This window comes from Microcaecilia unicolor, chromosome 5 (genome assembly GCF_901765095.1).
Source record: "Microcaecilia unicolor chromosome 5, aMicUni1.1, whole genome shotgun sequence".
Lineage (NCBI taxonomy): Eukaryota > Metazoa > Chordata > Amphibia > Gymnophiona > Siphonopidae > Microcaecilia > Microcaecilia unicolor.
Genome location: NC_044035.1, coordinates 180,011,914 through 180,025,344, shown reverse-complemented (window position 1 = coordinate 180,025,344; position 13,431 = coordinate 180,011,914). Strand labels below are relative to the sequence as shown.

Genomic DNA, 13,431 nt, shown 5'->3' with positions numbered 1-13,431 from the left:
GGGGTTAGACGGTTTCCCAAAAGACAAGTCCATAAACCACTACTAAATGGACTTGGGAAAAATCCACAATTCCAAGAATAACATGTATAGAATGTTTGTACGTTTGGGAAGCTTGCCAGGTGCCCTTGGCCTGGATTGGCCGCTGTCGTGGACAGGATGCTGGGCTCAATGGACCCTTGGTCTTTTCCCAGTGTGGCATTACTTATATCTTCCTGTATAGCTTGCTATTTTTAGCATATGAGGGCCTCAGCATGCAAGTTTATTGCGTAGGCCCTTAAGCTAGGAAATAGGAAAGGCTCTGCAGTAGAAGCTTTATTGCCTAATAAAAATCCACTTTGAATTGTTGGTTGGAAACTGCTCTAATCTGCCTTTTCTGCACTGCAAAGCTTGAAGTCATAATAATTCTAAACTAAGCAGTGGTCGACTGCAAAGGCTTCTGTTTTATTTTATTAGTCTCAGTCTGTTCTTGCAGCTTGGTTAGTCCTAGACAGGGCTCAAAGGGAGTACATGATCTTTTCAATCTTCTTGTTTAATAAACAGGTCTTCTTCTGGGGTCTGAAGATGCGCTTCAGTCCTAGGCGACAGATCAGAAGGCAGGTACATCACATGGCCATCATCCGCTATTAACACTGGTATTTGTTCTTCGCATTGCTCAATGCTTCCACCTGCAATACAAAATAGAGCTTGGGGTTGAAAATGAACACTAGTCATAAGCATCTGAAAGCTGTACAATAAACCAAATGAAGTGATTAGGTGGTCTCCATTTTACTGTTTAAGATTAAATGTCTACACATCATCACGATGGCACCCCTGGATTGTGAGAATATTGGAGGCTGCTTGTCCTCGGAAAAAAGGTGATTATTCGATTCCTTGAATGAGAAATAACACGGTTGTCTGTTCTCCTGAAAAGTATCATTTTCACAAACTATTATGACTGAAGACTTTAGTTAAAATCCCCTACCCATCACTTGTTAAGTCACTCAATGGACTCAGGGCTGGTTCCAGGGGTTATGGCACCCTGAGCCAACATTTGTTTTGCACCTTCTTCTCAGGGTCAATGTCATAGTATGGACCATTCAGAGTATGGGACTCAGACAAGCCATCATTGTAACTTAAATAGCAATGTTCACCCAGTTTCCGGATTCATTTAGTCCAACAAGTTTAGATCTGAGAGCTCTCTTTCCTCTATATATGGACTTTTTAGCTGCTGCAGACATGTTCTGCTTCCCTGTCTATACACATGCAAACTCTGAGCGAGAATTAGAAGGGCGGAACTAGGGCAACTGCTCTGGGCCTTCAAGCCTGCTTGAAGCTTAAGGCAGCACAACCTATAAGCATTTTTGAGACCCCCCCCCCTCCTGCAAATTTATGCCCTAGACCAGTGGTTCCCAAAGCTGGGCCTGGCGGCACCCTAGCCAGTCAGGTTTTTGGGATATAAATGAATGTTCATGAGAGAGATTTGCATGCACTGCCTCCACTGCATGCAAATCTCTCTCATGAATATTCATTGTGGATATCCCAAAAACCTGACTGGCTGGGATGCCTCCAGGATCAGGTTTGGGAACCACTGCCCTAGACTACATCATGTCTAACACCAGCCCTGCTAAGTATCCTCCCTCCTGAGCTCCCATTATTGCTCCAGGAAGTCCAGCAACAACTCCTGGCTAGCTCCAGCCACAAACAATAGGCAGAGAGCAGGCAGAAAGGCATTCTAAAAATGCTAACCCAGTTCTAACTTGCCGACCAAGCTCTCTTGGCAATTTCTGATTATATTCCAGCTCCCATAAGTTTCAGCCACCTGCTAAAACTATCATTTTAAGGATTCTATACAGGACTAGACAGAATGCCAACAGAAATTCTGTCTCCAATTCTGTAACACACTACAAATTCCTTAACAACTGAGCTAGACAGTCCTGAAAATTGTATATTCCTTCCTCAGATTGGTCTGTAAGCTTGGCCTGCAAGCACTCAGATCTGCTGTCATCAGCATAAGTTTAATTTCTCCCTACTGCGGCCTGTATACAGAGTGCATGAGCCTTGATTATCGGTAAACAGCTAATATTGTTATACATGTCTGGTAAATCACATGACAAGGAAAAACACAAGAGGAACTGAAGCTATGCGGCCCCATATATTGCAGACAAAAATTGATATAACCTTGATGGTGAGTGAGGGTGAGGACCCTCCAAAGAAGATATTCCTCCACAAATATGTGTTTAGAGAAAAAGAGGAGCCAGGTGTTTCATGAAACTTTGTTTGCTGTTGCTGGGGATCACATGTATGGGATAAGGAAATGGCCAATGACCACAAAGTGTGCATGTGATTGGAGCAGGAGAGGTTGGTAAGAAAACAGAACAGGAAATTCCCTTATATGAACAATAAGTTTGAATAGAAGAAATCACATGAGTTTGAAGAAATGAAACTTACAACAGTATATAAGTGCAGAATGAGAAAGCAAATCTAAGCAGCCTTGTAACTCAGCCTGAATGTCTTGCTGGCTGTGTGCCAACTCTGCTCCAGAAGGAACAATTCTTTTTGCATTCGCTTAGAGAAATACTAATAAAGATTTTACTTGGTTGCACTAAATCTGAGTCAGATTGTCTCTCTCATTCCAGCCAAGGAGCTAATCTCTGAGGGCTGAAGGGTCTTCCTCGCCCAAGAGGCAAGGGATGAGAAGATTACAAAATGTTACTTCATGGCCTAGAGCACCATTATACCTACTATTAGGAAACCAGAAGAACCCTACACAGATGCTACACACTAACAGAATCCTTCACACATGAAAAACATGGACAGAATGCTGATGTACTTATGTCACTCTCCTGGCCAGCGGGATGAGGTACCTCCATAGCTCTTACTGCCATTGCCCCATCTAAGTTGCTGCAGTTTTTTTGCCTCACTTATGCACCCCTCTTTCACTGTCACTGTCCAGTATCTTGGTCAGAAGCACATTCAGTGCAAATCTGGTAGCTCTGTGAGGGCAAAGAAAATAATCCCTTAGGAGAACAAGGAACTAGTATGTCTTGTACTCTAACCTGCAAGCCTAATTAAGTCTTTATGTTCTTCGGGGGCAGGAAAACTAGGTAATGCCGCATTAGATGAAAACACCAAAATCTATGACATTAGACATAAAGGACATTAGTCAGTGAGGATCCTGTTAATGCCTTTGCTGTATTTTGTCTTTTTTTAAATGCTAGTCAGTTGCTCATCCCTTATCACTCCACTTGACTTATGTGCACTCAACATATTAACCAACTAGTTTCACTGTCCCATGCAAGCCACTGCCTAGACACAAACAGATGAATTATATTCAAATGTTTTGGCCCCATGGAATGAACTCACTCCCCTATCATCTAACAGGAGAACCAAATCAGGCTAGCTTTAAAAAACAAACTTTGAAAATACTTGTCTTCTCTGATGTACAGTGAAGTGTGAGGTCCCAGTGCTGGGGTCACTGGGTAACACTAGCATTTTTATCTTCTTTTTCCCCTCTTCCCCTTTCTATTGATCATTTTTTTTCATTATTATCTTACTGTAAACCACTTTGCCAAGTCCTTCTTGAAGGTTAAAAAGCTGTATACAACTAAACTAGAGCGTTAGCCTTAAAAAAAAAAAACAACAAAACTTTTAAAGTCAACTGAGAAGTGCAAGAAAAGCTCCAAGGACACGAGGAAGGGATCCTATAAGAGGCTTAAGGCCTTGGAAAGGGGAGATATTAAATAGCAATAAGTACAAACTGATAGAAAGCCATTTATTTGGAGTTTTTACTGTAACCCCCCCCCCCCCAAAAAAAAAAAACCCGCTTAAGTACTGTTTATTTAGGAATTAATACATATACTTCAATTACCAACATCATAGCACACACTTGTCCACACAGACCAAACTATCCTCCCTGTTTACAAAGCCGCACGTCACTGTCGACACAGCCCATTCAAAGTGAATGGACTGTATCAGCATTATCGCACTGCTGCTAGTGCAGCTTTGTAAACAGGGGAGTATATCTGTATGTAAAAATTCTAATGATTAATATTTCTCCCTTTCTAGTTCTCTCATTATCTGCACCCCCCCCCCCCCCCACCACCACTTCTTAGGGAATACAAATATATAGAAAATATTCATAATATTTGCAATTTGTCTCTAATTTATCCCCAAATTCCTTATATTAAATGCTACTTTTGTCCAATTCATTTAACATTCCCAAATTGTACTGAAATGATCATCTTATTATATGCAAGCACTATCAGATTATCCATCTTATGAACATGTTCCAATTTGCTCAACGTTCTCTCTAAAGTAAATGCTTCCACTTGCTTCCAATATTCAGCTACTGCATGTGGACCGCAAAAAACACATATTTTATAAATGAGGCCCTTTCTCTTTCCATTCCCAGGGTCAGTAATACAATCCCCGTTTGTTTCCTCACATTCTTCCCCAATCTCTCTTCCCTAATTGTACAATTTTATCCCAAAATTACTGAATCTCTGGGCATAACCACCAAATACGTTTGAACCTTCCTCTCAGACAAAATGACACCAGCATTCTTTTGCACTCTTCTCATGCAAATTTACTTGTTGCTCCCAATTATACAAAGCTTTGATAAGATTTCACCCAACAAGCCTGTTTTTCTGTCCCACTCTCTGGAACTCTTTGCTTATAACATTATGTATGGAAAGTTCCTACCACAAATATAAAGCTGGGGGTCAAAGTTTGGATTTTTGAGCAGTCCTTTCTTGATCATTGATGACCATGGGCATCCAGATGTAGCGGCATACTAATACCTTATTTACAGTTTTCTGGAATTAGTTTGTTTACTGGTTTTTACATTGTGCTATTTCATTGCCTCCTACTGTATATACTGTGATTGCTCAAATTTTATTGCTGATGTTCTGGTGCTTATTTTATTGAATTGTAAACCACCATGTTAGTATTTGGTATGCAATTTAAAATTAGTGTCTAAATAAATTCCCACTTTCAATAAATGTTACTGTCCCTTCCAGTGTGTAATACCACCAGACAGGCATTTTATATCCATTTTCTTTCGCAAATCCTTATCCAATTGTAAATTTAAACCTTCCTCCCACTTCTGTTATTTAGTTATTTTTTAAGGTGCTTTATATACACACAGTAACACAGTAAATGAAGGCAGATAAAGGCCTGCATGGTCCGTTTGGTCTGTCCCAGCCACCCATGCTTAAACATTGGTTGTCAAGTCTCCACTATGCCAACTATATAGGCATCCAAACATGATGGGAGTCTTGGTTACAATCATATATCATTCCCAAGTATTGTTGACAGTATTCAACTTACCAGTCAATATGTCTTCCCCCTCCCCTTGAGCTACACAGCACCCTCACTCTCAGCACATGATAAAGTAATCTATAACACTGTAGCTGCCAAATTTTCACCTGTCTTTTGCCATTTGTGGGGGATATTCCATCTTTAACTGTGTTGGTACCTGCACCAGCTCAGTACTTTCCTCTTTCCTAAGATTCCTCAAATGTTTATTTCAAAAAATGGTTTACCTGAAGATATTGGAAACATTTTTTTTCATCTAGATCCTAGTAAGTCCTGAACTCCAGAACAGAATCCACTGTAACAAATGGATCAAGACAGTTTAACCACTTCCTCTCCTAACTAACAAACCTTGAATCCATACTCCCCGGAAGTAAACTGCTTAACTCTTGCACACTGACAGGTCTAAAATTGCCCTCTATTGGCTGTTTAACAATATTGGTGAAAATCTGGCACTGCCGCGCCACCCCTCCCTCATATATTGGTTTAAAAAAGAGAGCCGTTATTTACTTGAGGTGGCCTTATATTCAAAATATAAGTTAAACTCTCTGGTGTGTTTTCTCCAGTATTGTTACATTAAACACAGAATTAAAAAAATGAAGAAAATCTTTGGCAGCATCATTTTTACTGCATCCCCATACCATGAGATATTTAAGCCAAACCATCAATCAAATTAAACCTATTATGTAGGTGTTAATGGCTCATGTGCTAATCCTGCATTAATCAGTTAGCGTGCGGTAATGCAGACATGCTAATTAGCACAGAAAAGTGAAGTTACTTACCTGTAAGCAGGTATTCTGAGGACAGCAGACCAATTATTCTCACAGGTGGGTGGCATCATCCATGGAGCCTGGTGCAAAAATGCTGCCTAGTGTACTTTCCCTCTAAGATCTTAAAGCAGCGCTCCCACCACACATGCATGGGTGCCCCCTTTTGCCCGACTTGCGAGCATGGGACCAGCAGTACTATAATACAGCAAAAATCTAAATTCAACTCCTAGGGTAGGTGGGAGGGTGCGTGAGAATAATTGGTCTACTGTCCTCAGAGAATACTTGCTACTGGATAAGCTGGTTCGCTTTCTCCGAGGACAAGCCAGCCATATTAGTCTCACAGGTGGGAATCCCTAGCTTTCAGGCTCACCAAAAAACAACATGAGGATGACAGTGACTCGCAACAGTGAGGCAGGCCAAGAAGGTCAATTAACCAGAAACTATAATATATCCTGTTTGTGAAGGTGTAGCCTGGAACTGAATAAAATGGGCCTAAGAGGGTGGAGTTGGATTCTAGACCCAAAACAAATTCTGCAGGACTGTCTGATCAAACCAGCTGTAGCATCAGGTCTTCTGCTCAAAGTAGTAGTGGGACGTGAATGTGATAAATACTGAAGCCCGAATGATTTTTAAAATTGCAAAATTTGGGAGGGTTATACCTTCATTGTTCCAACTGCACTGGGTGCCAGCACATCCACACATTATATTCAAGTTATGTTAATTAGTCTTTTGATTCTGCATGGTTTTGCTCCAAGCTGTATGCTTTCACTTATTTATCAGTCAGAAATTCAAGTCCTGAATCTAGGGAATTGTTAATATTACATAATCCTGACCCTAGGAAGATTGTCTATACAAAGCTTTTTTTTGGCAACGTTTGCAAGTTACTGGAATGACCTTCCATGTATGATTAGATATCAAATTATGGTAAATTTTGAAAACTATTGAAGACTTATATGTTTAGGAAGTATTTGGCTTTAAATGATTTTTAATTACTTTTTATGGCAAATATTTTATAATGTTCCTGGGAATGCTCAGTTTCTTATTCTGTAAGTTACAATGAAATCAGGAGGTATGCGTGGGGCATAAATGTCATAATGTAATGTAATGTGGACTGAAGACCACATTGCAGCCTTGCAAATCCCTTCAATGAAAGGTGATTGCAAGTGGGCAATGACACAAACATGGCTCAGACATTATGAGCTGTGACAAGGCCCTCCAGAGTCAGCCCAGCCTAAGCATAAGTGAAAGATGAAGTCTGCCAGCCAAATTGAAAGACTGCGTTCATTGATGGCTACCCCCATCCTGTTGAGATCAAAGAAACAAAAAGTTGAGTGGTCTGTCTATAGAGCTTATTCCACTCCAGGTAGAAGGCCAAGGCTTGTTTGCAGTACACGGTGCGCAGTGTGCTTTTGCCAGGAGCAGCATGAGGTCTGGGGAAGAATGTTGGAAGAACGATCAACTGGTTAAGATAGACTTCTGACACCACTTTAGGGAGGAACTTAGGGTGAGTGCGGCGAACTACTTTGTTATGATGAAGCTTTGTGTATGGTGGATCTGTACTAGGGCCTGAAGCTCAATGACCCTGCAAGCTGAAGTAACTGCCATCAAAAACAAGACCTTCCAAGTCAAGTATTTCAGAGGACAGGAATCCAGTGGCTCAAAAGGAGCTTTCATCAGCTGGATAAGGACGACATTGAGGTCCCAAGACACAGGTGGAAGTTTGACCGGGGAGCTTTAACAAAAGCAAACCTCACATGAATCGAATAACTGTACAGAGATAGGCTTACCTTCTACATGGTGATGGTATGTACTAATTGCACTGAGGTGAACCCTTAGATTTGGTCTTGAGACCAGACTCGGAGAGGTGCAGAAGGTATTCAAGCAGGTTCTGTGAAGGGCAAGAAAAAAGATCTAGAATCTTTCCTGGAAACCAGTAAGACCCTAGAGACACCCACCGGGAGATTCAAGGAGGCAAAGTTTATGCTCTCAACATCTCGCCAAGTAGCATTTGCTAACCTCTGCTGAACAGCAGGGTCCAAGTCACAGACATGCAGCCACGAGAGTCTACGCATTAAAATATTTGAGCACAGATTCTGGTTGCTATGTCAAAGGTGCCCCTGGCCAGAAATTTATGACAGGCCTTCTACTTCTTGGCCAACTGGCAAAGTGATTCAGCCAGCTCCAGAGGAAGTGTGTATGCAAAGTCAAGCATACTGAGCACCAAGGACCGCAAGTAAAGGCTTTTGTAGAGATGGTATGATTGAATATGGGAAATGAGCATTGAAGTCTGATACATCTTATGCCCAAATTAATCCAGTATCTGGGCCTCTCTGTTTAGGGGCGCCAAGGCTCACTTGAGCGCAGATTCAACCACAAAGGAGTAGTGAGGAAACTGAGGCCTATCAAATCCAGGTGCACTTTCAATCCAATACATAGTGTCAATCTTTTTGGGAACAACTGGAACAGAGGGGACTCCCAATTCTTTACCTGAACATCATGAAGGATCCTGTCACAGCCTGTCTAGGAGGAGAGTCGTAGTCCAGAACCTCGAACATCTCAGTCCTGAGCTTGTCCTCCATCTCCAGCTTAATAGGAAGGGTAGTCGCCATAACAAAAGCAGGGAAAAAGAGACTCTCAAGTGGAGAATTCTATCTCTCCTCAGGAGGATAGGATCTGATGGAATTCCATAAGACTCCTCCTCTGAGATGTACCTTGGATCATCATCAGACTACCATGAGCGGTCCGAATCAGAGTAGGTAAATTACTCTGCATGGGAGGGCTGAGTCTGCACCTGCCTCAGATGAGAGGAACCATACCTGTGCCTGGAAATTAGCTAAAATTCAGGTTCGCCTTTAGACTACGGTGAAGCTTCCTCCACAGAGGCTGAGGAAATACCTGCATGGGCAGGTGTTGACACAGATGCTCCATGAGGCACTGGTGACCACACCACAGGCTGAGAGCCCTTTAAAGCAGGCAGAGAGAGGTACAGTCATGGTTGGTGCACACGCCCCCAATGCCAATGGACTCTTGATTGAAAAAGTCCCGCCGTGCTCTTGGAGCATGGCTTGTATCCGTTCGAGGGCCAACATTGGTAAAGGCTGTGGCACCGGTGGAGACAGTGTGCAGAATTGTCAATGCCATGGTGGCAATTGGGTCCTGGCTACCAGGAGACTGGTGTGAAGACACCAATGCTTCTCAGGTGCTGTGTGTGGGATGTCTGAAATCTGGAAATGCATACCTAAAGGAATTCTCTGAGCGCTCACTCCGTGTTTTTTCTTTTTTGACAGAAATCTTTTTTTCTTTTGTTACATTTGTACCCCGCGCTTTCCCACTCATGGCAGGCTCAATGCAGCTTACATGGGGCAATGGAGGGTTAAGTGACTTGCCCAGAGTCACAAGGAGCTGCCTGTGCCGGGAATCGAACTCAGTTCCTCAGGACCAAAGTCCACCACCCTAACCACTAGGCCACTCCTCCACTTGACCGTTGAACCCTGAAGCAGACAACAAAACATTGGCCACCGTAGGTCACGGTCCCTCAGTTTGAGTAAGAGGAGTGCACGGAAGACCGTTGTGAAGCTAAGTACTTTTTCATACTGTTATGGAATAAAATTTTGCAGTTTTGAAGCTAAGTACTCTCCCACATTGTTGACGATTACAGCTGTGCAGTTGACTCATCTATTCGGAAGGGCATAACCGACTGACCCAACTTAAACGCATGAACCCTGCAACACTTCACTATCAAAGATCGTATTACATTATCAAACCCTCCTACCTTTAACTCATATCTTCCCTATACCACCTTAACTTCTTTTGTATTTATCCCCTACCGAACTTGGTGAATGCCTTTATGGTATTAGGTAAGCCACATTGAGCCTGCAAATAGGTGGGAAAATGTGGGATACAAATGTAACAAAAATAAAATAAAATAAATAAATATTTGATAAATAAGTCTATCAGGTGGTTTTTTATGCCAATTTTCAAGCCAATGATGAAGCAGCCCTGCTCTTCTTACTTATTGCAACTTTGAGCTTCGTGAGGCTTTTTCCTCCTGTAGTAACTACTGGTTTAGTACGTCAGACCATAAGAGAACTCTTAAAATTTGTTTATATATATTGTACCTTGTTGAGGGTTCCACCCTATTTTTTTTTGTTTACTTTGATTTTTATTAGACCATATATTGCATTTACATACAGTTTATATATAGGTTTTGGAGGCAGTTATTCTTCTTGTCCTGATTTCCAACCTTTTATTACTTTACCCTTATTGTTCTCATATTTTCCATCAAAATAGTGGATACACTCTTGCTTCCAATCTCTTATACTTCAGTCTTTTGTACTTTTGTAATCAGTTTCATGTTTTGTTTGTTTGCAATATACATATGCATTCACTACGAACTATATTTTCTTGCACTATCCCAATTTTATGAATTCTCATACAAACCCAACAGTTCACTTAACTCATTTCACTTCTCTCTCTTCTGTACGTATACGCCCTCTAGTGTTGGTGTTCCGTATTTTCACACTCCTGTTACATTTATTCCATCTGACAGTTCATTTCCACTGGATTACGCTACACCCCATTTAATCATATATTTATTTATTTATTAGGATTTATTTACAGCCTTTCTGAAGGAATTCACTCAAGGCGGTGTACAGTAAGAATAGATCAAGCATGAGCAATAGACAATTACAGCAGTAAAAATATTCAAAAACAATACAAAGTATGTCATGGTATACTATTTACAATGTCAACACAATACGCAATAGAGCATTATAGGTGATAGCGAAGGGTAAAGCAAAGACGTAACATATAGAAGGGTAAGACAGTAGGAAGAGTTAGAAAGTAAGGTGATTGATTTAAAGAAAGTTGCACATGAGGTCAGAGAAATGGTTAAATGTTATCTCAGCTAGAGTAGGAGTGGATAAACATATTTTTTTACATTACAGTCATGACACCTTACATTAGTATATAACTTTTTGCTACAACCCATCAGTCCCTTTTATGTTTTTAGTTTAAAGTTGAGTGCACTCATAGCAAGTTTATTTTGTATTTTTTTAAATATATTTTTTCTCTCACAAACACAGTGTCTACTTCGAAACACACAGTACACGGTTCCTCTGTGGGTTCAGTACTGTTGTTCAGCTACCTCACATAACATTTCACTAGCCCCTCACTAGCTGATAACACATACAGTATTTTTATCATTCTCTCACTAAGACAGGGGCTCTTTTACTAAGCCGCGTAGGCACCTACGCGCTTCAATTTTGAATTACCGCCCAGCTACTGCGTGGCCCCGGGTGCTAATTTCATTTTTTACGTGTGTCCACTAAGCGCACCGGAAAATATATTTTATTTTCAAGCGTGGGGTGCTAACCGGGAAGTAATAGGCATTGTACGCGAGTAGACCATTACTGTCCAGTTAACACGTGAGACCTTACTGCTAGGTCAATGGGTGGCGGTAAGGTCTCAGGCCCAAAATGGACACATGCCAATTTTTATTTTGCCGCACGTTCATCTTCGGCCAAAAAAACAAAAGGCATTTTTTGCAGGTGTGCTGAAAAATGGACCTGCGCGCATCCAATACATGCATCTACACCAGTGCAGAACACTTTACAGCGCACCTTAGTAAAAGGACCCCACAGCGTCCACTGTGATACACAGTCCTTTTTGCTTATGTAATGTTTTTCAAGCCAAAAGCATGCACAGTAATAACACAGCGTCTACTGCAATATACACAGTGTACAGTTCCTTTTATGCTTCAGTACCTTTTCTTTAACATATCACAAAACATTGAAACATACTTTTGCGAATTTGTCATCTAGCATTTTTTTCAATGCATATAACTTTTATGCTGTTTGCAAATTGTTTACTGGTCTGCATGTGTCTCTCTTTTTGGTGCCTTTTTTCTTCTTTTTAGGGAAGGGAAATGATATACTGCCTTTCTGAGGTTTTTGCAACTACATTCAAAGCGGTTTACATGTATTCAGGTACTTATTTTGTACCAGGGGCAATGGAGGGTTAAGTGACTTGCCCAGAGTCACAAGGAGCTGCACAGTGGGAATCAAACTCAGTTTCCCGGGATCAAAGTTCACTGCACTAACCACTAGGCTACTCCTCCACTCTCTCAGAAAGCAGCGCCTTTTTCCTATCCTTCACAGTGGCATCTACAAGTGATATAGCAAATGATACATACCTGTAGCAGGTGTTCTCCAAGGACAGCAGGCTGATTGTTCTCATGACTGGGTGACATCTACGACAGCCCCCTCCAACCGGAGAAAATATCACGGGAGGTCCCGCGCGCAGGGAATGCCCACCGCGCATGCGCGGCCGTCTTCCTGCCCGTGCGCTCCAGCTCCATTAAGTAAAAAGCAAAGGAATAAGAAATAACTCCAAAGGGGAGGAGGGAGGGTAGGTGAGAACAATCAGCCTGCTGTCCTCGGAGAACACCTGCTACAGGTATGTATCATTCGCTTTCTCCGAGGACAAGCAGGCTGCTTGTTCTCATGACTGGGGTATCCCTAGCTCCTAGGCTCACTCAAAACAACAAAAAGGGTCAATTTGGCCTCGCACCGGCGAGGACATAACAAAGATTGACCTATAAAGAACAACTAACTGAGAGTGCAGCTAATAAAACTGGGCCTAGGGGGGTGGAGTTGGATTCTAAACCCCGAACAGACTCTGCAGCACCGACTAACCAAACTGACTGTCGCGTCAGGTACCCTGCTGGAGGCAGTAATGAGATGTGAATGTGTGGACTGAAGACCACGTCGCAGCCTTGCAAATCTCTTCAATGGTGGCTGTCTTCAAGTGCGCTACTGACGCTGCCATGGCTCTAACACTATGAGCCGTGACATGACCCTCAAGAGTCAGCCAAGCCTGGGCGTAAGCGAAGGAAATGCAATCTGCTAGCTAATTGAAGATGGTGCGTTTCCCGACAGCAACCCCCTTCCTGTTGGGGTCAAAAGAAACAAACAATTGGGCAGATTGTCTGTGGGGGCTGGTCCGCTCCAGATAGAAGGCCAATGCTCTCTTGCAGTCCAATGTGTGCAACTGACGTTCAGCAGAGCGGGTATGTGGACGGGGGAAGAATGTTGGCAAGACAATTGACTGGTTCAGATGGAACTCCGACAACACCTTTGGCAGGAACTTAGGGTGAGTGTGGAGGACTACTCTGTTATGATGGAATTTGGTAGAGGGAGAATGGGCTACCAAGGCTTGAAGCTCACTGACTCTACGAGCTGAACAGCCACCAAGAAAATGACCTTCCAGGTCAAGTACTTCAGATGGCAAGAATCCAGTGGCTCAAAAGGAGGTTTCATCAGCTGGGTGAGGATGACGTCGAGATCCCATGACACTGTAGGAGGCTTGA

General features: G+C 42.2%; 1 protein-coding gene across 1 annotated transcript in view; it reads right to left on the bottom strand.

The window, feature by feature from the left end:
* Nucleotides 1-213: 213 nt before the first annotated feature.
* LOC115470444 (zinc finger protein 585A-like) overlaps nucleotides 214-13,431 on the bottom strand; it is a 168,677-nt gene continuing 155,459 nt past the window's right edge. Inside the window, exon 5 of the mRNA XM_030203631.1 lies at nucleotides 214-665. Coding sequence (XP_030059491.1) covers nucleotides 517-665 — 149 coding nt within the window. The 3' untranslated portion in view covers nucleotides 214-516. The remainder of the gene's footprint in view (nucleotides 666-13,431) is intronic.